The sequence below is a fragment of the Muscardinus avellanarius genome (genome assembly GCF_963383645.1).
Source record: "Muscardinus avellanarius genome assembly, chromosome: 13".
Lineage (NCBI taxonomy): Eukaryota > Metazoa > Chordata > Mammalia > Rodentia > Gliridae > Muscardinus > Muscardinus avellanarius.
Window position 1 is genome coordinate 77,580,150 of NC_137799.1, and position 25,550 is coordinate 77,605,699.

The following is a 25,550-nucleotide window of genomic DNA, read 5'->3' on the forward strand; positions in this document are numbered from 1 at the left end:
TTCACCACTCATACTCTGACATCACTCTGCATCAGAGGAGTTTTATAAGCTGCAGTACTCTTCCCCCCACCTCCCACTGCCTCCACGTGGAGGAAATGGAGGCTGTCTGTAGGAAGTTCCTTTGCACCCTGTGCAGTTACCCCAGACCCACTAGTGGTGGAAGGAGTGCGTGTGTGTTGGATGGGATGTCCTCTGAGTGAGGGAGCTTGTTGGCTCTGGATGCTTTTGCATAGTTTGGTGGCAGATGCTGATCTGGGCAAGACTCCCAACTCCTGCAAGAAGAGAAGAGGACGAACTCCCTGCCTGTGAGCTTTATAGAGTTTTATAGCAATGCTGTATCTTTTGGCTGCTTTTACCCAGCATCCTCACTCAGCATTGCTCTGGGAATTGTGCCTTTCCCCCCAAACTTCTATGTACCTGGTCAGGCCTGGGATTTTAATCACCTGTGTTCTCTGTGTCTCTCAAATCTGGGGTAAAAGGATATGTGTATAAAGTATCTTCTATTGTGTTCAGATCAGAAGCCAGAGGGGCCAAAAAACTGCAGTAGAGATCCCGGCACGTGTGCAGAAGGAACACGGAGGAACTGATTTCTAGTTCTGACTGTGTCAAGCTCTGTGTCCAGGCCTCAAACCTGAATTACCCTGTGGCCCAGCCCCAGGAGAGGGGAGATCCCATCTTACATGAAAAGCAGCTTCTGCTTAAAAAACCATGGGAGCAGAGAGATGCTTCTTCCAGTTCTAACCAAGATTCCTTTCTGCAACCCATTCACGCCCTGTCCCTGGCCTATCAACCACCACTGCAATTCTCTCCTGGCTTGATGGCACAGATCCAGGGCAGCAAGCCTGAATCAGGGTACAAGGGTGCAATTGTCAAGACTTTAAAATTACAGGACTGATTTTTGAGGCCTTTCTCCTTGTCACAAAAGACAAAATTTTCCTTTACTCCTATCCCAAGAGGTATTTTCATTTGGAGATGTGGGCAGCATGTTTTTATTGGACAGCACCATGTCCTAAAGAAGGTACCGCTCTACTCTCCAGAAATCCCCTACAGCGGTAGACCACTCTGGAGATGGTAGAGGGCATAGGGCTTCTCAGCAAGGCTCCTGGGGCTGTGGCCATCCCTCCTGCTTCTGTTCCACTGAACTCGGGATATAGGATCCTTAGCACTTTTGTTGTACTTAACTCTGGATTTAGTTGATTCCCAGGAAACAGGACTCCACATAGAGACTCACAGAGTTCCCAGGAATAAAGTTTCAGAAATGCTTTAAAAAAATCTTTGATACAGGCGTGGTGGTGCACGTTTGTAATCCCAGCACTCAGGAGGCGGGGGCAGGGAGATCACGGTTCGTGGACAGCCTCAGCTACTTAGTGAAGTTCTTCACAACTCAGTGTGACCCCATTTCAAAAATAAAAAGACTAAAAACTAGGACTGGGGGTGTAGCACGGAGGTACAATGCCCCTGGGTTCCATCTCCAGTACCAAAATAAATAAATAAATAAATAAATAAAATAAATAAATAAATCTTTGAGATCACATTCATAGCTCCAGTTTTGTTTCTGATTGTTAACTGCATTTCTTTTCTTCTCCATACAGTACCTCTGGGGTTTGCCATATGGCAGTTTACCTAGGAAAACAGTCCCGAGAGCCGAAGAGGCATCTGCGGCCAATTTTGGTGTGTTGTACGACTTCAATGTAAGTGTCTCCACAGGACTGTGTGGCTGGGGGAATGGATTTTTTTCTTAAGCTATTTTATTTTGAAAACCTCATGGCCTCTTCTTCCAGAGCTGGCTGAATGTCTCAAGAGAGATGTTCCTGCCCTTAATAAAAAGGAAAATAAAAGTATATCTAAAATGTGAATACGTTTTATAAATATGATAATATGATTAAATAGGAATATAGACTACTGAATAAATGTGAGCTCACAGTTAAAAGACTTGCAGCAAATATTCTTATCTCTGACTTTAGGAAAGAACAAAGGAAGAATTTACAAACGTGCTTTCGGAATATCTTGTTGAGTTCTTAGGGAATTGGCTTTTCATTTCATGTTAAGCTCTCTGCTTCCTAAATGAACCTGCTAATCAGTATTACTCAATAGTATTAAATAAAGCTGTACATTAAATACTAAAAAGAAGAATTTCCTTTATTTTTTTATTTTTTTGTGGTACTGGGGATCGAACCCAGGGGCATTGTACCTCCAAGCCACACCCCTAGCTCTCTTTCATTTTTATTTTGAAACAGGGTTTTACTACATGTAAGAGAGACTCACTACTTTCTGAGGCTCTCCTCAAACCTGTGATCCTCCTGTCTTAGCTTCCCAAGAATTGGGATTATAGGTGTGTGCCACCATGCCCACCTACCTTCTAACTTTTAAATAACATTAAAATTAAAATGAATATTATTTCATAATGGTACTACCATTAAACATGGCAGAGACTTATTCCTGTCCATTGAAAAATCATTTTGGAATCTTGATTCGTATGTATATCCATGATGTGATTCCATACATTTTTTTTTAAAATAGTGACCAAATTAGAGATGTTTGGAAACTTGTGGGCAGAAAAGTTGCAAAGCAGAATTGGGGAATTAATAACTCAAGGAATTTCTGTAGAATAGCCAATAAGTATACAATTTTATGTAGATTCCAGAACAAAGGAGGAGAAAAAAGACTTCCTCTTCATAGTATTAACACGTGTGTTTCGCAGATTTTTGATTTTTACTCATAACCCCCAAAGTTATGAGCTTCTTAAACAAGAACTTTTGCTTGCTACATCTTCTTTCCAGCCTCTAGTCCTTACTCCATGGAGCGTCAGTGAAGCTCATTGGCTGGCAAGCCTGTGTGTGGGTGGGACAGGCGTGAGCTGGGGAGTAGGATTTGTATAGCTTTGAGAAATCAAGTTACCTGATCAGTACCAGAACATGCAAACCTTAGGGGAGGTTCCCAACCTCTGAAAGAACTAAGCAAGCAATTCATTCCTTTTCACCACAGAGCAGTACTGAGCTGCATGGTTACCCTGCACTTTACCCATTCACTAATTAATGGATATTTGCATTGTTCCTAGTTGTTTGGTTATTTTGAATAATGCTACTATGACTACTTACACACATGTCTTGGTGTGCACATATGGTTTAATTTCTGTTGAGTGGGTAAGTAAGTATATATTTAACTTTTTACGACATTCCCACCACAGTATATGAGGGTTGCAGTTTCCCCATATCCTTGACAGTAGGTATTGTTAGTAGTTTTGATTATAACCTATCCTGTTAGAATGTTAATGGTGTTTCTTCATGGTCTTCCATTTATATTTTCTCTTTTTTATTAGATATCAACAAATTATAGCCTAGAAGAAATTATATTTCTTCTAGCTAACTGAGGTTTTGTGTACTTTGATTTTCATCTCCAAATTCTCCTCGACCCCCCACCCCAACCTCTGGTAACAAGCTTTCTCTTTTCTCTTTTCTATGAGTTCAGTTGACCAGTTTGTACATGTAAGTGAAAACTTGTGCTATTTATCTAGTTTCACTTAGTTGTAAACTATGATTGCTAAGTAAGACCCTTCACCTCACAACTTCCTTTACAGCGAATATTTTTTTAACCTGAAACTTAAGCTTGATGATGTTTTGATATTTAAAATGGGAAAAATAATAATATCTACTTCAAAGAGCATTAAATAAGATAATTCATGAAAGGACATATAGCACAGTACAGCACACAGTAAATAATCCCTATTAAAAAGAGCCATAACTTAGCTAGAGGCAAACAGTTATCAGGAAACAGAATTGGAATGCCCAGCTGATTGTATTAGACAAGACCAGGTTTGTGGATAGGGCAAGGTGATCAAAAGCCTTTTCTATGATATTAAACAAATAAAAAATAGATAAAAGCATTCTGGCTCTAATGAGGAATCACTGAAAGACTCAGGGAAAGAAAGTGACAAGAATATCAAATTACTCATTAAATATGACAGTTCTCACAGAGATGTTATGATTGTTGTTTTAAGAAGTTTATATGATTTACAAGTTTATGAGTTATATAATTTGAAGAGCTTTGTCTCCCCCCCCCTCTCTTTTAACAAAGATTTTATTCTAACTTTGGTAGGAAAGAACTTGATCACATTAGGATGTTGTTTTTACATTTTTGTTGGAAGAAGGTATATAGTTTATCCTGAAATAAACCAAAAAGACCAAGGGTAACAATATTCACCTCAGACAAAAGGGTGGGTCTAAAGCTGAAATAGTAGCTTAATAATTGCAATATTATTCTATTTATATTATAACCTAATCCTCATTCTACTCTAATAAGGTAAACCTTACCATCTAAAATTTACATATAGAGAAACAGGTTTAGTGGGATGTGATATTTACCCCAAAGTTTCATAGGTGGCAAATTATAGGGCTGGAATCCCATCACTCTGTCTGAAGTCTAGAATAAGCTGCCTATATATAGACTGCCAGGGGCTCCTGAGATTACTCAAATTTTATTGGAACCTCACAAAATTAGAGAATTTTGGAGATAGAAATGCCCTCAGAGATCTATCAACCCATGTCCCTATTCTAGAGTCAGGAAACTGAATTTCAGAAGCGAGTCTGGGCTCTGTTGGCTGAGAGGCTCCTAATCTAGTGTTCTTCCCAAGTCATGTCTTTCATCAATACTTATACTCTTGTGATTTCCAGTAGCATTTTCACTGACTGTTCCTTGAACACTGGAGGACTGTTTAATGCTTTATCTATCTAGAAGAGGAGAAATTAAGGCAGTTGGATCTCATTTTTACCTTTTATAATAAACTTATGATTTCCAAACCAGATTTTTAAATAGAATGGTATGTTCCGAATTTCTTCTTGGCTGAGTTTCTTATTTGATCCTCTGGGCAATGACCTTTTAGAGGTGCCCACTTTGTGTTAAAAGACGAGCCTAGTATTTCATTTATTACAGCACCATGGAAGAAATCATCCACCAGAGAACCTTAAGTTCCTTGAAAACTCACAATTATGGTTCTCCAAAAGATCAGAGACATCAGGAAGAAAAGACATGTCTTAGGCGCACAGCGGAAATGACTCTGGTGTTAGAATAGCCTATTTGGGCCATGAGCTGGTTTGCTTCTTCTAAAAAAGTCAACCTAGCTAGGAAGTTCTAAATAAATGCAGCTGAAGAGAAAAAGAAAAAAAAAATAAAGAAGGAAAAAAGAAAAGAAAGTGTGCTTGTAGAACATCATAAAAATAGATGCAAGCATGACCTCTTGTGGTAGAGGAGCCCATTGAGTGGAAAAGGTCAGAAAAACTACAGTGGAGGTGGAAGGTTGAGAGAGCTACTAATCCACTGAGCTTCATCTGAGAATCTTCAAATCTTTCTGCCCCAAGAAAACTCAGTTTTCTGTCACTTATAATGTTGTATCACAACTCATCCAAATTCTCTTTCATTATTAGGAGAAAAAGTACTATTTGATATATACAAGGTCAGACAGATATGTGACTTCTCAAAGTCACAATTTATCATTTGTAAGACACCGTATGTTCCTTTTGTAGAATGTCTCCTGACACATTTTGCTGATCAGAAGGAAAATCTATTTTGTGAAAACAATAAGAAATTGGGAGATTAATATTTATGTTGTGACTCAAATAGGAAGAAATTATATTTGCATTAAGGAGAATTAGAAGAATGACTTTAAGTCAGTGTGTTAGCATTCTGCCACTATAAGATAATAACCTGGGGCAATCAACTTATAAAATTCAAAGATTTATTTGGGCTGACCTTTTGCTTTGGGGCCTCTAGTGAGATCCTGAATGGCAAAGACAGGGGCCATGTGGCAAAGAAAACTGATTACCTCTTGGCCAGGGAGTAAAGGAGGATGAGGAGGTTACTGGGGTCCCACCAATCCCCTCCAGGAACTCCTCGATAACCTAAGGACCTTTCACTAGGGCCACTTCACTGAAGTCCCACAATTTGCCAACAGCGTCACGCTAGGAACCAAGTCTTTATCCTTTGGGGAACAGTTAAGATCCAAACTACAGCCATCACTAAGAGTATGTCTCTATTGTTCAAGTACATGGAGGCACAAGGATGATACAGGAATGATAAAGAGGAAGAGACCATAGAGTACTGATAAACCTGTAAGAAGAAAGAGGAAGGACCGAGGTAGAATTTAGGAGCTTAAGGTGATGCCAGATGGTGAGATCATACGAGTAAAGTTGTGAGTATCTTAACAAAGGAGAATAATTCAACTTTTAATTCTGAGGGCATCTTATACATTACTTATAGATAAGTAGTGAGACGACTCTGCCTTCTCCTTTCTACCAGTCACGTGGAGGTGGAAGATTAGGGAAACCCTTGAAGTGGTAGGAGAGATGCGTTAACATTGTTGTACTTTAATTAGGCACATGTATTAAATCTTATTTTCATAACAACTCTTCAAGACAGAGATTAATAATATTAATAAATATTCTTACAGGTGAGGGAATTGGGAGTTAGGTTAGTTTATCCGTCAAAGACAACACAGATAATTAAAGGAAGTACTGAAATTCTAAGTGAAATCTGGCTGGGTTTTATGTCAAATTATTTATTTTACTTTAACATATAATCCAAACCTAGTTCTTCTTTCAGATTTCATCCTTGAAGTTTGTCTTCAAAGGACCCTGATCAGAGATAGTATAAATGTCGATAGTAAGGAGTTGAATTTATTATTTAATCAGCATTAATAGCTTTTAAAGAAGCATTTTATACTTTTATTGATACCATGTAATTATACATTATAGGGAGATTCAAAGTGATATCAACACACATACACGTACCACTTGGGGTATTTCCATCTATAAACCTCCCATCCCTGTCCCCATAAACCCTCCTATATGTTAGATTGGCAACAAAACCTTTTTGTACCAGAGAACTTTTCGAATTGTTCCCTTCCTCAGTCCTTATTTTTCTCCTCCTCACCTCCCTTTCCCAACCCCCTTCCACTCTTCCACTGTACTTTCTCCTCATTTGACTGAAGTCCTGTTTGCTTCCTATTTTTGTTCTAGTTTCCACATGAGATAAAACATTTATCTTCCAAAATAAGGGTGTCTTCTCTGGAACACGCCTCATCTCTGTTAAGTTGCTTCATCTGTTACTGTACTGGCCACATTTAGCAGAGATATTCTCAAGATCTACACATAGACTAATGCATATTTTTATTTTAGGAGCATTTCAGTAATTTCATGCTTCTTTATTTTCAGGGAGTTCCTTTAAAGGGGTGAGTTATTTCAGGTTTTTTTGAGAAATAGACGATAAAACCATATTACATACAGGAGATATTTTGGGAAAAATAGCTGTGAAGGAGAAAGGTACTATAAGTAGATGGGCAGAGCCTCTAAATGTCACTACAGGTCTGATGTCTGAAGAGGAGAGAAGGTGGGGAGGATAGAGTAGGAGGATTCTCCTGCTGTCTTGCTGCTCTGATAAGTTCTTAGCCAGGCTACTGGTGAATCTTGAAGCAGAGAAGGTCCATTGGAAGAATCTTGCATTTGTCAATCACAATGCATATGCTTAGTCATTGTCTGGAACATGTGCATTGTATGTGACCCCAGTATGACACATCATAATGTATTCTGGAAAAGAGTGGAGTTGGAGGCTATCTATCTCCTGAAGGAGATCTGATCAGCACAGCTCAAGGCTTTTGCAGGGGTCTGTTGGCCTGGAAAAGATGACTTTTCCACTTTACATCAGAGCTGTCGATGTTGCCATCACTTCTATTATTTAGTTTAAACAGGTTTAAAATGCAGCCAACATGACCCCCCACCTTTTTTTTTTTTAACCACAGCCATTATTTGAACCTAACCCCATGCTGGGTCAGCAGAGACTGAGCTTATAGATCATACTCAGTCCTTTTTGATTCCAAATCAGACCACCATGCTTCTTGGAGAAAATTCCAGGCTTGAAAATTTCAAGTCCAAGAGATCTGGATCTTCCCTTAGCAATAGAGATCATAAGATTGGATGGGATGTAGATGTAGTGAGATTCCTTTGAAGACTTTGCTGAGCAGGACTAGAATGCTGCCCAGGCACACGGTACTGGGATTGCCAGGATGTGGGGTCTGTCCATTCCTTTCTCCCATATTCGATTCACTTCTTCAATGTCCAGTGCATTCACCTCTAGTTTAACAGATTCAAGTTGATTAAAAGAAGAGACATATCATACTCTATTCTAGGTACTAGATTTTTATCTTGCTTCATATGCTTCTTAACCTGCTACTCTAGGACTTCTTTATGGCAGGGCTGTCGCTTGTGATTCAAGGGATTCCTGAATCTGCTTTTAGATTTCTTAGTATTCTACACTTGGGGAGTTGGTTTTTTGGGGTCTGATAGCCTCTCAGTGCTTTCTTTGGGGTAGCAACTAACTTCAGCATTTATCTTCCTGATCAAACCACACCTGGCCCAACCAAAGATAAAATTTCTGCTTGAAAATATTTGGAAGCCTTTAATGCAGACGCTATACTTATAATAGGAAAACAATATCCATTCTTTGGATGCAAAAATTCTTTGTTTCATTAATTCAGTGAACATTTGTTGAGCATTTGCCAGGTATGAAGTGTTAGTCAAAGGTGAGCAAAACCCAGTAATATCCCTATACTCTATAGGCTAAAGTATAGGGAAATTGTCAAATAAACACAGAAGTAAGCCAGGCATGGTGGCACATGTATGCCTGTAATTCCAATACTTGGGAGGCTGAGTCAGGAGGATCACAGGTTTGAGGAGAGGGAGAAGAATATCAAATTATGTTGGATTCTCTAAAATCTAGACCTTGGAATTTTTTTCTTATAGTAATTAAAAGTAATTTAAGCAGATGATGGGTTAGTGTAGTGACATTATCAGACGTGGATATTGAAAAGGTCAACAGAGTGACCTGACTGAAGAAGGTAAGATGAATGTTGAGAGACCAGGGAGGAGTCTATCAATATGTGGGCAAGAGAATAAGACTGTTCAAAAAAGCGAAATTCATCTGGAAGGAATTTAGTGATATGTAAATATTGGCTGATAATCTAGTAGATTGAAGATTGAGCCACTGAATTAGATTAGCACCTCACAACCTATTAAATTATTTTCTGTAATTCAGAGAACACCAAATCATGAGTCTAATATATCTGTTATGACAAAAAAAACTATTTAAATTTATAAACATTTGAAAGCAACTCAGTCAAAACTATTCTGGATGCTAGTCTCATAGGTCTTTAATAGACATCATTTGCTTATAAATTGTGCTTGAAATTAATTACATACCTCACCTTAAATATTTGGAATAAAATTTATGTTTTTCATATGAGGTTGAAAATTTTTAAACTCAATTTTTTTCCATGTAGTCTCACTATATTCTCTACATTTTAAATATTTCATTTGCTCAAAGACTCCCTTTTAAATAGATGATAATAATGTAGTTCCCAGTACAGGTCATGACAAGATGTGTCCAGGTGACCATACACCTCTCATTTCTCTTTATTATTTTAAAGAATCAGGAAAGATTTATAAGTTAAGACATAAACCAACTAACAAAACCCCTTATTATCATGCTTTTAGTATCTACTTTGTACTTTGTGAAGCAAAAGATCAGTGGTGTGTGTGTGTGTGTGTGTGTGTGTGTGTGTGTGTGTGTAAGTTATTGTTACTGGGAATCAAATCTAGGGCTTTTCATGCTAGCCAAGTGCTTTATCACTGAGCTACATCCTCAGCCCCAAAACATTTTTTCTGTGTTGAAATAAATAATATATAGAGCAGTTTATTTTATAGCATTGAGATAGTCTCATTTTGTAAGATTTTTTAGGCAGTTAGAAGAAGGAAAAAATAGTGTTTTTCTAACTTTAGTGCCTTTTAGATACTTTTTTGATGTTTTTATTTATTACATTCAAACTTAAGATTATTATTGTCATGAAACTATCTTGAATTGTTTACTCTATTTTACTAAAATGAGTAGTAGAGAGGAAAATGTAAAATGGTGATTTAATTTGCAATCTGAGGCACTTAATCTAACTGAGGTTTGCTAATGATCATCAGGAGCAATTTCTTCATTCAGTCATTTTATAAACAAAAATTGAATGTTAGAAACTGGGAATACTAAGACAACCAACATATTCCCTGTCCACATGATGTTTTGCTCTAATTACTTGTGCAAACAATTGCCATGTGAAGTGATAATTTAAAACTAACAGATGTTTTTGGCACAAGTGGGCATAAAGTGGGGAGGGCTCAGTGTTGAGGTTTACTGGAGCTTAGTTTCCTGAAGTTCTAAGAGGACCCAGTTAACTACCTAGTTCACATCTGAATTCTGTATAATATGAAAAGGAGGGGTAGTTTAATATCAAAATTCTGCATTTATCATCAACAGAGGCCAAACTAGAGGACCAATCTGGGACTCATAGCCAAGTGGTCTTCATTTACCCTAGGGACAACTACTTTTCTAGAGGGAGAAGTTATGTTTAGGCTGAGCCTGCCCATTTAATTAATATTCAGTTTACCAAACAGAGAAATCGTCACATCTCCCCTGGGAGGAGTGAGTACAAGAACATAAGGAGGGCTGAGGAGTGTATTGGCTCCATATACTTGAAGAAAATACTGAGATACAAAGGGATGAACATTCATTTCCCCTGTAAAAACTGACCCTGTTTGAGAGGTGGGTGCTTCATGGAGGTATCTTGAACTAGCTTCAAAGAAAGAATAGGAAGAGGCTCTAGGATAGAGAGGAAAATTTGGAACAGCATTCTAAGTATAGAGAGTAGTATGTATGAAAGTATGAAGGCTGACTTGATGCTATGTGCTTAAGACCTATGAGCAATTTGAAAAAGTATTTAGGGAGAGAGGAGAATATAAAAGATGAACCAGTCATACACACACACACACACACACACACACACACACACACACACAGAGTTTATCCAGGGAGGACATTATCATTTTGATAAGAATCATATTTTATCCTGTGGGTTATGGGGAACACAAAAGTTTTGACACAGAATGAAACCCGGGAAAGAATTATCCTTTAGAAAATTTGTGTAAATATTAATGAGCTTGATTGGACTTTGTGTGAGATAGCAGTAGGGAGGGAAGGGATCAATATCACATATATTAATGAGGAAGAAGTTGTGAGATTTAGCAAGTGGAAGGACATGGACTATGGATGGGAATGGGGTAAGAATGCCAACATCTATGTTTTTGACTGGGGTGACTTGAGTGGGTTGGTAGTGCTGTTCCTTGAGATTAGAGGAAGCAGATTTGGGGTGACTCTTGAATGTGCTAATTCACATTTTTTGTGGGATATTCAAATGCAATAAGATATATACCATGGGCACTGAACACAAATTCTAGAATTTCCACCACTAGGGTCAGTTGTGGGCCACCACACAAAAGGAAAATGGACCCACTCTTTATAGAAGGCAGCCCAGTTTAAAAAAAAATGTAGTGCTGTTGATGAGAGAAACTCAGACATGGATCAGACAGACTTTGGTTGGAAACCTGCCCCATCCTACTTGTGAGATATTAGATGACCAACCTGAACCTTTCAAAGGCTATGTGGAAAATGGTAGAATTAATCAGGCTAGTATAAAAAATAAGTGAGAACATGTATAAAGGGTCAGCACAATGGCACATGTTAGACTTTTAGTACATGTATACTCAGGGTACTTAGCTCACAAACATGTTCATTTGTTGGAAGGACAAGAAAATAAGAAAAAAAATAAAAGAGCTCTAACAGTGAGAGTCTATATCCAAAAGCCAGAAAGGAGAAGGGGAACAGCAGCAATGGCACCTGCATGGGTAGAACAGAGGGATGAGCATTGACACATGAGTGACAGCAACAAAGGAAACTGTTTGTTTCATGGCTTTTTGAGGGTCAGAGTCCTTGACATAGCTCTATGTCATCTACTGAGAATTAGAAGATTTGCTGAGGCTCAGTCCAACTTCCTCTTTGTAATCCACACACCTCATTCAGAATCACATGGCAACCTTTTCATGCTTCTGGATTTGGTTTACAGTAAAGGAAAGAGAACTTAAGATGAGCCAAAGCATTAGGCAGAAGTCTGGTGGGTTGGTTGAAAGGAGGAGGTGGCCATGATCTGGTTTGTATGCATCTTCTAAAGGCAGGCTGGCTGCTGCTCTTGTGTCATTAATAGATGTTTGTGTTGAGTGTTAGTAGCCTTTTCACTCCTTTTATCTCTCCTAGATGTCACACTATAAATATTAAGTGACATCATCCCTTTTTACCTCCACTTAAAATCTTTAACATTAATGTATATAACAACTCAAAGAAAAGCAGAAATATACATTGACTCTACTCCTGAAATACCATCTCTCCTCATATACCTTCAGCAGACATGCTTTATTAATTATACTTACCATTTTTTCTGAGCTTTGGGATCTTATTGAGGAAGTGTCTCTGCCTGTGCCTATATGTTGTAGATTGGTACTATGTTTTCTTTTGGTAGTTGCAAACTTCTTGTCTAAATTCTAAGTTTTTGATCCATTTTTAGTTGACTTGTTTCCAGGGTGAGAGATAGGAGTCCAGTTTCAGTCTTGTATATACAGATCCAGTTTTTCCAGCACAATGAGTTGAAAAGGCTGCCTTTTTTTTGTCAGCATATGTTTTGGCACATTTTTCAAGGATCATGTGGCTATAACTGTAGATCTGTCTCTGTATCTTCTATTCTGTTTGTCTATGAATCTGTTTTTATTTCATTGCATGCTGTTTATGTTATTATAGCTCTCTAGTATAATTTCACATAAAGTATTGTCATGGCTCCAGCATGGTTCTTAATGCTCAGAATTGCTTTGGCTATTCTGGGTCTTTTGTTCTACTACATAAGCTTTAGGACTGCTTTTATCTAGTTCTGTGAAGAATGTCATTAGTATCTTTAATAGTGAGTACATTGAATCCATAGATAAACTTAGTAATATGGCCATTTTGACAATATTCATTCTACCTACCCAAGATCATGGAAGTTATTTCTATCTTTTAATTTATTTCCTCAAAATTCTATAATTTTCACTGTAGAAGTCATTCACCTCTTTGATTAGATTTATTTTTAGGTATTTTATTTATTTATTTGGTGCTCTTGCTACCACTTTTGACTTTGTGCTTTTTATTTTTTTCTTTCAAAATAATGGATCCAGGAGTACGAATTAACAAGAATTGCTAAGGATGATGAAACTCATTTACCATCCTGGGGATAGAGTGTTATCTTTCACAGTGAATATTTATTTGTAATTATAAGAAACCTCAAAGGGATGGAGTTCTAATATAATTTCAGGCAACAAATTCTTATGAGGTGGATATTTTGCATGCAGAACTCTTTGGATGACCTCTGAAATCCAGCCTCCTACCCATCTGTGTTTAGTATTTGGCAAATAGGAAGTTCTTGACAAATATCCTTTAGATAAATAAACACAGGAGTTGATTCCTGATGACTACATAATCAAAAAATTCTTTCTTGTGAAAATGTGTCAACAACTATGGACTAGACCAGCTGCAGCATTTAAATAGAAATTAGTCTCAGTAGATAATATGTAAGTATTGAACCCCAGGGTTGGACAGGAATTTTCTGTGCCATTTGAAACTTGGCTTTGTCTTTTTCTATCACTGATTTTGGGATGGGAACATGCTCCAACAGGCAAAGAAGGGTGCACTGATATGGAAATTGAATAGAACCTTGGCTAGCTACGAAATGTTGCTATTTTAGTCCCTTGCAGATGCCTGCTGCTATAGTTTTAAGGGAAGGGGAAAGATGGGTGGAGGTGGCATGCCCACAGGGTGGGAAAGGAGGGGAATCCTTCTAGAACTTTCAACTCATATTTAAGGTCAACCCTCAAAATGCTACTAAGGTGGGTTAGATAAAGCTTTTTAAAAATATACTTTTATTGGTGTACTATAATTATAGATCATAGGTTCAAGGTGAAACAAAGATTTATGCACATAGCACTTGGTGTGATGCCCTTCAGATCTCACCCCACTTCACCTCTGCTTCACATACTGTACATCTCTATATGTCCTTCTCTTTCCCTTAAAACTACAGCAACAGACATCTGGTAGCGACTAAAGAAACAACTCCTTTAAGATTGGTAGCGATACCTTCATATATGGGCATAGCATTTTTTGAACTGTTTCCTTCACCAAATCTTTTTTCCCCTCTCCACTTTCCTCTACAGTCCCCTCTACTCTTCTGCCAGCCTCTTTTTTCTCAAGTTCCTTTGGTTTCCTATTTTTTCTCTAATTTCCACATGACAGAATATATAATCTTTGACTCTCTGAGACTGGTTGTTCATTTCATAAAGTATTCTATAGTTCCATCTCTATTCCTGCGAATGACATAATTTTGTTCTTCTTTATGGATGAATAAAATTCTAGTGTGTGTGTGTGTGTGTGTGTGTGTGTGTGTGTATAAATATATATATATATATATATATATATATATATATATATATATATCTTTATTCATCTGTTAACAGACATCTGTGTCTTTAAAAGCCTACTCTTTAGTGAGACCTATTTATATACTTTACTGCATGTACAGCAAATAGGAAAACTGAAGAGTGCTTTGTATTTACAAACTAGAATCCCCCTCCTCCACTTTGGTTGTGATCTATTATTTATGAAGTGCCAGCCATTGAGCATATGCTGGATGGTTTGTATGCCAGACAGAGAGCTGCCCCCAGTAGCTATTGTGCGAACCTAACAAGCTCACCAGATGCTCATTGTATATCTACATTCTCCTTTCATGTCATTTTTTTTGGGTGTCTTTTAATCCTAATAGTGCAATTATGAGTTAAAAGAAGATGTTAGGTTGTAGTATTTATGGCGTGGAGATGAAGGTCTCTGAAATCTTTTCAAAAAGGAGGTCCTGCCACCATTAGGGACCAACCCAGGAGTGTAGACCAAAGTCCATGCTGGGTTGTAAAGGTATCTTATTTTCCCTGGAAAGATATGACATTAGTATGATGCAAGTATTAGAAGATGAAGAAAAAAAAAAGCTTAGGAGAAGAAGTATTGCACAGTGGTTAAATACAAAGGATTTGAATTAGACCCAGCTCAAGTTTAGACAGTCATTTCCTAGCTATGTGAATTTGGACAAGTTACATAACCTCTCTATGGCTCACTTTTTTAATAAAAAAGGTATAGGGATAGTAGCTATTGCATCTTTGTGTAGTTGGGGATGGGAGAAGAGATCCTGCTAAATAATACTTCCTCCCTGTCCAACCAGGTTATACCTGACTAGAGAGAAAGCAAAGAATATGACAGGTGGAGGTTGACACGTCACTTTTACCATTGTTAAGGCAGATATTAAGGCATGTTTACTCTCTTTATGGCCAGGTAGGCTTCACAGCCAGAGCTCGGCACCAGGGCAGACCTCCTTTTACAGGGGCAGAGCGGAGCCTGTGCCCTCTCAGGAGGACGAGAGAGCCCTGCTTCTTTATTATGCTCTACTATGAGATTACTTTGTACTTCTTAGAGCTGGCATAGAGCAGTGGGAAGTGGCGGGGAGTGTTACATGTATGAATCCTCTCCACATGGAATGAAACATCCAGAGTGAGGGGAAATGATTGCTTCTAGTAGTAGCCATGTCATAGGATTTTCAGGGGGATTCTATGGGGTGAAAACGGTGTTCCACAAGTGCATTTTGATTGATAGCATTTCAGCAATCATTATCACCAAGTGTCAGGACTGTGGCAAGGAAACGGGGTAAGGATCAGTTGCTGGGAAACAAAGAGAGGTTTTGAAAACGATCCATGGTATCCCATGGCAAAAATATGAAACAAGAAGAGGATGAAACCAGGAGCTGGAAAATCTGCCAAAGCATTTTCTCCTGTGATAAAGATTTCTGGGTCTTGGGAATTTATTTGACCAATCTATTTGGTCTGCAGTGTTCCTTTACTTTTATTTTTTTAAGCTTTGTTTACTTTGAAAATACTTTTTAAAAAGAAATCTACTGGTTAGATTTATTGTCTCAGAAAAAAAATGTTTTTAGAAACTATTTTGCTCACCGATGTTTTTCTTTGTCATGTTGATGATCAACTGGTTTTTGTCTACACATATTAAACCTTTCACACTATTTTTTCAATATAGAGTCTATTTACCAATTTACTTAGTGTTTTAAAAAGGTACCGAGGATTGAGATATGTAAATCAGGTGACATAAAAATTATGTGCCTAAATATTTTTGTAATTATGTTAAATAAATACTTTTCTGAAAAAAAAAAAAAAAGATTAACTCACCCAACTAAATCTCCAGTTGAGATTTTTTCTACTAGTTATTTAGCCCTGAGTATTCTTTTAGGTTGTCTAATGGTCAGGATTCTCCAAAAAAAAAAAAAAAAACCCAATAGAATATATGTATTTATAGTTATATAGGGAGATTTATTATATACAAATAATTTATTTAGATTTATTTATAAATATATTAAATATATAACTTATAAATCAATATAATAACATATTTATCATATATACATGAAAATAAATTTATTCTAAGAACTGGCTCACATAGTTATTGAGCTGGGAAGCCCCGTAAATGTAAATGTCTTTTGCAAGCCAGAGGCCCAGGAAAGCCTGTGTGGTGATAATCAGTGTGGGGGCCTGAGAATCAGGGAACTGATGGTGTGGCTCCTTGTCTGAGGACAGAAAGAGATGAGATCAGGTATCCACCTCAGGAAGTGAGCCTGGAAAAGAGGGGGCAAATTCCTCCTCCTCCTTTTGTTCTGTCCAGCCCCTCAGTGGATTGCATGATGCCCAGTCACACCAGGAAGGAGATCTGCTCTGCTGAATTCCCCTACTCAAATGCTTATCTCATCCAAAAATACTCAGAAAATGCACAATCTGCGCTCCCAAGGACCCACTCAAATCGGTACACTAAATTAATCTTATTAATTAACCACAGATTAGACTTTGTATTGTTTTTTAAACTGAAAACCACAAATACAGGTCTATGTAGTACAACAGAAGCTCAGTGTTTACCTGCCACCCTCTCGTCTCACCCAGGCCCTGTTGAGCCCACAGGCTCCTCGCAGGATTTTCTGGAGGTTTTATTTTCTTTAATTATTAGAGTATTAAAAAGTAAATTTGCCACCAAGTTTGAAGGCCCCAGTTTTCCCAGATCTCCACTGACCTCTGATTTGAGCCAGACATGCTATTTAAGCCAATTGGCTACATTTCACAGTGCATAGTAATTGAGTTTGTCAGAGAGAAGTCAAAGGAGCTGGGGAGTGGATGTATGGTAACGTGGAATCAGTGCTTCAATGCTGAGAGGGAACCACTGAAAGTGAGACAGAGAAAGATGCAGATGATGAGGAAGCAGCATCAGGCTATAGGGTTGTTCTGCCCATAAAGAGGGGTCATGTGGGTGGCTTTGGGACGTGGTGATTCCAGCCCTGGTGATAGTTTTTAGGAAAGGCACACAATGCACAGATGAACCCTCTTGTGACCAGGGAATGCCGTAGCGGTTTTGACCAAGAAGAGACTGTGCAGATTGCTCCCATCCCTTCTCACCCGCTTCTCATTTTTGCTAGGTGGGAGCTGAGACTCAGCCGCCGTGGTTAAAAAGCACTGGGCTAATTATGGCTCAGGTGACTGGAATTGGAAACCTGCCACAGCACTTTGAGGAAACCCCCCCCCCCCCACACACACACACACTGCCTCATATTAAGCAAGCTCTTAAATTGTAAATCTAATGATACCATGAAGTCTGTTTTGATGTTTAAATCAATGGGCATTTCACGGTAATGGCTCCACAGCTGAGCAAGCCTGTATTTGGTTAAAATTTTTGTCTATTTAGAAGGCACTGAATTTCAAGTAAATCAAGAAGCTGCCAATCAATGCAGCAGCTGAAACATTCGCTCCATGGAACAAAACAATAGGGCTCATGTTGGAGCCATGACCCAACTTTGAAAATGAATGTCATTTTGTTACTTCTCTTAAGAGTCTATCTTTTCCTTTGAGTTGCTCTTCACAGAATCTGCTAAGTGGCTTTATTGTTGGATTTTAGGGCTTGGCACAATATTCCGTCCTCTTTTATGGCTATTACGACAATAAACGAACGATTGGATGGATGAATTTCAGGTTGCCGCTCTCCTATTTTCTGGTGGGGATTATGTGCATTGGATACAGCTTTGTGGTTGTTCTCAGAGCGTAAGTTTCAATTATCTCTTGGGAAGTGAACAATGATTTCTGGAATGAAATGGGGAATTAATTTAAGAACTGGATATGCTTTTGTTGCTATTTCATGTCTAGAGGATACAGAGTCTATAAGAGATGAAATATAGTTTTAATACCAACAGTATTGTTAGATGGTTACATCCTCAAAATAAAAGATTAAACACAAACACGAGCCTTTGGGTTTCCCCACTGGGTCAGACTGATGACTACATGCTTATCTGTGTTTAAGCGTGTTTTAAAAATGTGCCTTTTTGTACTTTTAAGTGTGAATTAATGCTGCCAAGACATGGAAAGGGCTGTAGAACACTCTTTTGTGTGCAGAAAGGCTCTCCACTTGCAGAGAATCAGCTCAGTAGACGGTTTGTGTTATTCTCTGTTCATTTCTTAAAAGCCAGAGTAATCACTCAGCCAAAACATTTTAGCTGTGTAAGACAGAAGAAATGAATAGCCCCCAATGTGAGACCATCACAATCAACTGATCATCATGGTTTGTCTTGGAAAAGGATTTATTAGAGTACAGGAAAGAATTTCATGGGGGATTGATAAAACTGCAGTTCAGTTTTCCTCCTCCTGCCTGAAACATATTTATAATACTCTACTTAAAGACACTGCACAAACCTAGCACAGTTATTTGCGGCTATGAAAAAATATCCATCCTTTAGCCAATAAACTGAACTAACTTGGGAGAAAAGTTCAAACGTCTCAAGTAAGAATGTTTTTATTTTCCTCAGCACAAGGCAAATGGACCTTTTGCCTCACTGACCTAGGAACGTGGGAAGGCTTTCCGCCTTATTGTCTCAGAGGGATGAAGTAGACAGTCCCTCTAACCGGGCGCTCACTAGCAGTCTGTGACAGACTTTGTGTTCTATCCCTGCCTCACTTATTAATTCTTCTAGAGCAAGGGATCATGTTTAGTTTATAAGCCCCTTCAGGATGGGAAAGGAGCTGTACTGTGACTCCATATCCAAGATAGCTATCACCTCATCCCAGTATAACCAGAGACCACAAATATATCTGTCTATATGATAAAATACTATCCTATTGTAAAAATCTGAGATATTTTCTGGTCTTCTGACATTCTTGTTTGAGGGTAATTTCTAGTAGTAAGGCCTCCTGAGTATCTTATTTGATGAGTATCGTTAGTCTCCACATTGGTCATTGGTGACCACATTGGATTCAGTTTTATTTTGTTTGTTTGTTTGTTTATTTATTTATTTATTTATTTATTTATTTATTTATATGGCACTGGGGATGGAACCCAGGGGCATTCTACCTCTGAGCAATACCCCAGCCTTGTTTTTTATTTTTATTTTTTTATTTTGAAACAGGATCTCACTGAGTTGCAAAGGGCCTCACTAAGAAGCTGAGGCTGTCCATGAACCTAGATCCTCCTGTTTCAGCCTCCCAAATGCTGGGATTACAAGCGTGCGCCACCACGCTGGTCAATGGGGAAGAATGTCTTTGTATCCTCTATGACTTAGCTGTTTTCGGTGACTCTTGTGAAGGCTGTGTGCCCTTGTGGACTCTCAGGCTATTCTGCCTAGGTATGAATTCCAGGTGTAACATGTGTGTGTTTATATTCCCACAAACAAATTGCTCAATTACTTTGTTTTTCTGTTTCCCATCTCTGATAGAAGTGTAATATATGTGAGAACTAAATGAGCAAATATAAAGAAAGCACTTGGAATATGCCAATGCATGAGAAAAGTCTTTAACAAATTCTATTTTATTAAAATTATAATGTATTCATAGGTTCATTGAAGAACCAAAGCTTACATGGTAGGCATTCAGGTCACATGATAGCCCCCAAATCAGGGCAGTCCAAATGGCTATGCAGTTGTGCATTAATAGATTTGTATGTTTAATATTATAATTTTCTGACACATGAATTTAAAGTATCAAGACCAGCATTGTACAAGGCAAGCCACATATATATATATATATATATATATATATATATATATAAATTTTATTACCTTATTACCCATATTAAAAAAAAAAGGTACAATTTATTTTAATACTATGATTTCTTTGACCCAGTGTATCCAATTATTAGCATTTCAAGAGATAATGAATATAAAATTATTAAGATGTTCTCTTTGTTGAGGTACTAAATCTTTGAAATCTGTTGTTATAACACAAGGCACATTTCAAGTGCTCAGGAACCACATGTTACTGATGGTGACCTTAAGCAGTTCTAGAGGATGTGGTGAATTTTTTAAAATTTACCAAAGAGTCATATTTAGGATAGCCATTCCACATTTTTATTGTTATAGGTCATCCATTTTATGCTGACCCAACTAGCCTGGCTTTGACGCTCCTCTGTGGCGTTAGTCTTTGGTTACTCTTCGTCTGATTGGTGAGCGATTTGCCGACCTTTGGCCTAGATGGCTGTTTCAGGCAGGATTCTCACTGTGACCTAGTACCTATACACAACACAACTTAGAGGAAGACAGGTTTATTTTCTTACACAAGTCTGGAGATTTCAGTTTATATGTAGTCCACTTACAGGCTGCCAAGAAGGAGCTGGAGATAAGGTCCTTAGGCCATGATGGCAGGAAAGAGAGAGAGCAACAAGAGGGAGGGACATAGAGTCCTCAAGGAAATCCCCAAGGATCCACCTCTAGCCCGCCCAACCTTCAGAGGCCACGCCTCCCAGGGACTCAGCTCTGTATGGCTGCTTCCAGACTTGAGATATGAGGGAAATTTTACTTTGTGACACCTCTGCCCTCTCACTCTCTATCCTAGGAATAATATCTGGTAGAAAAGAGTTAAGTATAAATGAATATATAGTATTATATTTTATCTGTCTTTATTTCTTACCCCCAACTAAGTATACTCTTAAAATAAATATGAGCAGATTTATGAGATCCATTACTTTAATTGAATAGAAGAGAATTAGAATTCTAAAATCAAAGCCGGGTGTGGTGGTACATGCTTGTAATCCCAGCATTTGGGAGGCTGAGACAGGAGGATCTCAGTTCGCGGACAGCCACAGCTACTTAGTGAGGCCCTTTGCAACTGAGTGAGACCTTGTTTCAAAATAAAGACTAAAAAATAGGGCTGGGGTGTTGCTCAGAGATAGAATGACCTTGGGTTCCATCCCCATTACCTCAGAACAAACAATAAACAAACAAACAAATAAACAAAACAGAGCTTAATCCAATGTGGTCACTAATACATGCCTCAATGAGACACTTCTTTCAGTCTGTCTTTTCTCAATAAGCTTTTCCAAGACTTTCCCACTGCAGGGTTCATTGGAATTAGGTATATACTTATTTTTTATGAGCCTGACAATATTAATATGCAAAGAATAAACTAAAAATATCCTTGAATTACTTAAGTCATGTGTCATCTATAACCTCGACATGCTATTAACATTTTTTGCCTGAATAAGATTCTTTTTTTTATAGACTTCCTTATACATAATATAAGCCCTCATATACCATAAACTGGCTTCAATATATACATATAAATATTTAAAGAATTTTGAGAATTGGCAATATATTTGTATTTCTGAGCCTGTTATGATAACTAATTGACATGTGAAATAAAAATAACATTTTCAGAGCATTTATCATGCGTCAATATTACCTTTAACCCTTAAACATCGTAAAGTAACTATTAACACCTTTTTACAAATGTACAATAAAAGTCAGAGATGCTAAATGGTACACTCAATATCATTTAACCACAGGATCTATCTAAACCTAGGTTTTTCTAGTTCAAAAAGTATTTTCTAGGCAGACATAGTGGTGCACACCTATAATCTCAGTACTTGGGAGGCTGAGGCAGGAGTAGCACAGATTTTCAGCCAGCCTTAGCTACTTAGTGAGGCCTTCCACAACTTAGTGAGACCCTGTTTTGAAAAAAAAAAAAAAAAGAATAAAAAGTAAGGCTCGGGGTATAGCTCAGATGTAGAATGCCCCGGATTCAATCCCTGGCAACGCGTGCATACACATGCACACACACACACACACACACACACACACACACACCACACACCACTTTCTACCCATCATACTTTGCCATTTCTATTTTGTTTCTACTTACATCAATCAATTTGTTCCTCCCATTGGTGGGTTGAGTAGGTATTACTTATTGTGTAGTGAGTTGAGTAGGTATTACTTATTCCTATTATCTCCTAGTAGATGGAGATATTAAAGTTCCCCAGTCTTTGATAGTTTGACTAAACTCAAATAGCTAGTAAGTTGCATAACTGAACTTTGAACACTATCCTCCAATTCTAGTCTTATTTTTCCTAATCTCTGATGTAGAGTCATCTATGTTGACGATAACAAGGAACTGTCTCTAGCTTATCCTGGGTGGCCCTTTTTATTTTTAAAATTCTATGTTAAAATTGTTTCTTGTTTACTATTAAATTTCTCTGAAGTTATATGGCCTTGATAGACTCTTGTGCACCCAAATATTATAAAATAAAAACAGAAACACAAAATTAGATAGGTGTGATGGTACGGGCCTATAATCCCAGTACTTGGGAGGCTGAGATAGGAGACAGCAACTTTGAGGCCAACCTCAGCAAATTAGCAATATCCTCAACAATTTAGCAAGACCATGTTTCAAAACAAAACAAAAAACAGAGCTTAAGGTGCAAAACCAAGTTTTCATCTTACAAGACACTTACATATTCCAAGACTACATTACAGTCATGGCCCACTTCACACACCACTTCTAAGCAAGTGAAAGTCAACTTTCTCTCTTCTACCTAGATTGCCATCGCCCCATCCGCTTTCTTCTCACTTCTGCTGTGTGCACTCACTCACCCAGCTGTGACCTACCTGACAGGCTGCCCAAACTTCTTCCTTGTCCCTTGACATCCTTACCTGGGATCTTCACTTCAAAATTGTTTTTTTCTCCCTCCCCTCCACCCACATCACCAATTAAACCTCTCCCCATTGGAAAGTTCTCTCTTGTCTAATTAGAGTGATCAGAGCCTGTAGAAACCCCTGCCTAATATTTTACTTCTCTGAGATATTTTCACTCGAGATGACAATGTTCCAGTTATCAATGTGTTTCTAATGATGAATCTCAGACCCGATAGTAGGCTCTGAAAGGGTACGTCGGGCTGGCTTACAGCGAGCAGCATCCTGGTGTATCCCACAAAGAATATGATCGTCTCCTCTTCCTCAAACTACACTTGACTTTCTTTCAAAAAATAGTTTTAAGGTATAAAAGACCAAAAGTCACTGTGTTCCACTACTGCTTTATGGACTACATCTGTGATTATGAAATTCAACATGAAAAATTCTCTTGCTATAAACATGGTCTAGAAATAGGAATGGTTCAGAATGGATGGCAACGGTTTTCAAAATGAGATGATGATATTATAAAAATTTATGATGACAAGAATGGAATTGAACAGCAATAGTATGACAAGCATATCTAATCCCCAAACTATCTATTTGATGAGGCTCTTTCTAGTTTACTTCCAGGATGACAATTCAAATATTTTTATTTATGCATTTAATAACTTATTATGGTGTACCTACAATGGGCAATCTAGGGAGCTACCTAGTGCCTGGGGATTTAAAGTTCTTGTTTTTATGATTCTCAGTTGGAGAAACAGACTGTAAACAAATGAATAACTGGTGAATGTTGTCAGTATATCATAATTTGTATTTTTGTTTTATGCTTTATAGTCAAATATTGCTTTAATTTCTTCTTTCTCAAGAATGCAATACATGCTGTTTCATACCATCCTTGTAATAATAATGTGTGTGTGTGTGTGTGTGTGTGTGTGTGTGTGTGTGTGTTCTCCTCCTGTGAATATCTAGGGAGTTGTTTCCTACCTTCCTCTCAACCCCTTCCTTTTACTCATTTTTCTTTTAGAAGAAGCTACATTATAGTGATCTAGTTGGCTTAGGATTTATGGAAGCATTTATTTGATTTATTAAAAACCTCTACATGTACCCATAAAGTAATGAAATAATCCCAAATAGTAAACGTAGCTACAGACTTCTGGTCCAAGGTAAGAAATCTATTATAAACACCTTAAGTAATAAATACTTAATTGCCATCCCCAACTCCCCTGGAAAAGTAAATGATATATCAAGAGTGGTTCTCATAGATGAAATAGTTCAGAGAAAGGAGGAATTTCCACAAACAAGACTTTTATCTCTCTATAGACAAGAGGTGGAGTGGTATGTGGAGCATTTTATATTTCTTTCTTTTTTTTTCTTTTTTCGTTTTCTTTTTTTGGTGGTAGTGGGGTTCCTGGAAACTCTTTTACCCCTGGGCTACCCTCCCAGACCTATATTTTAAATATTTTTATTTGGAAACAGGGTCTCTTAAGCCAGCGAGGCTAGCTTTGAACCTGTGCGATCCTCCTGTCTCCGCCTCCCAAGTGCGGGGATTACATGCTTGCGCCACCACACCTGGCTGAGAATTTTATATTTCTAAGGGCCATATCTCAATAAAATGTTTTGAAGGCAGAGTCTGTCTTTGGTATTTCTCCTTATTTCTTTCACTGTTCCTCTTCTTTTTTGCATAATTTCCCCATGTTAGATGTTCCTAGTCCACCCATTCACTTAGGGCTCCCTTCCCTGGGAGGTCAACTTCAGCTCCAAAACTGCCATTGGTAAGGCTGTATTCTGCATTCACATGCCAAGCATATATATATATATATATATATATATATATATATATATATATATATATATATTTTTTTTTTTTTTTTTTTTTTTTTTTTTTTTTTTAGGTACTGGGGATGGAACCCCCAGGGACATTGTACCTCTGAGCTACACCCTCAGTCCTAATTTTTAGTCTTTTAGTTTTTTTTTTTTTTTTGAAACAGGGTCTCGCTGAGTTGCAAAGGGCCTCACTAAGTAGCTGAGGCTGACTGAGAACTGCGATCCTCTGGTCTCCACGTCCCAAATGTTGGGATTAAAAACATGCACCACCACGCCCGGCTCCAAGCAGGCATTTTTACTGGAGACCCTACCATTTGCTTAATGGCAGTACAAAAAATAATGGTGCTATATTAACCAAAGAAATATTTTTTTTTCCCTAGGTTAAATCATTCGAATTGTCTGATTTCATCCTTTTTTGAAATGCAAAAATGGCATTTTATATGGTTCATCATTGCTTGTGGTGTCCTAGCTTGGACACTGGAGCAATCAGAGACCCAGAGCCCTTGACCTACTGCTGGACAGTGTCCAATTAATTAGTTCATGTCTTTGAGTCCAGCTTCCTCATTTTTAATGAAAAGAATAATAGTAACTACATTGATTTCTTACTAAGCCCTTGAGGAGAACATATGAATATATGTACAATCAGCATTTTCAGAGGGTAAAGTGGTTGACCAATGAAGTAAATAACCATATTTGGTTATTTTTATAGCATGTTACATAAAATATCTATGTTTCCATATTGAAAGCA

The 25,550-nt window shown here is 37.9% G+C and overlaps 1 protein-coding gene across 1 annotated transcript in view; it reads left to right on the forward strand.

The window, feature by feature from the left end:
- TMC1 (transmembrane channel like 1) overlaps window positions 1-25,550 on the forward strand; it is a gene marked incomplete at both ends in the record, with an annotated part of 183,910 nt that overhangs the window by 115,254 nt on the left and 43,106 nt on the right. Inside the window, 2 exons of the mRNA XM_080708995.1 lie at window positions 1,593-1,691; window positions 17,983-18,125. Coding sequence (XP_080565121.1) covers window positions 1,593-1,691; window positions 17,983-18,125 — 242 coding nt within the window. The remainder of the gene's footprint in view (window positions 1-1,592; window positions 1,692-17,982; window positions 18,126-25,550) is intronic.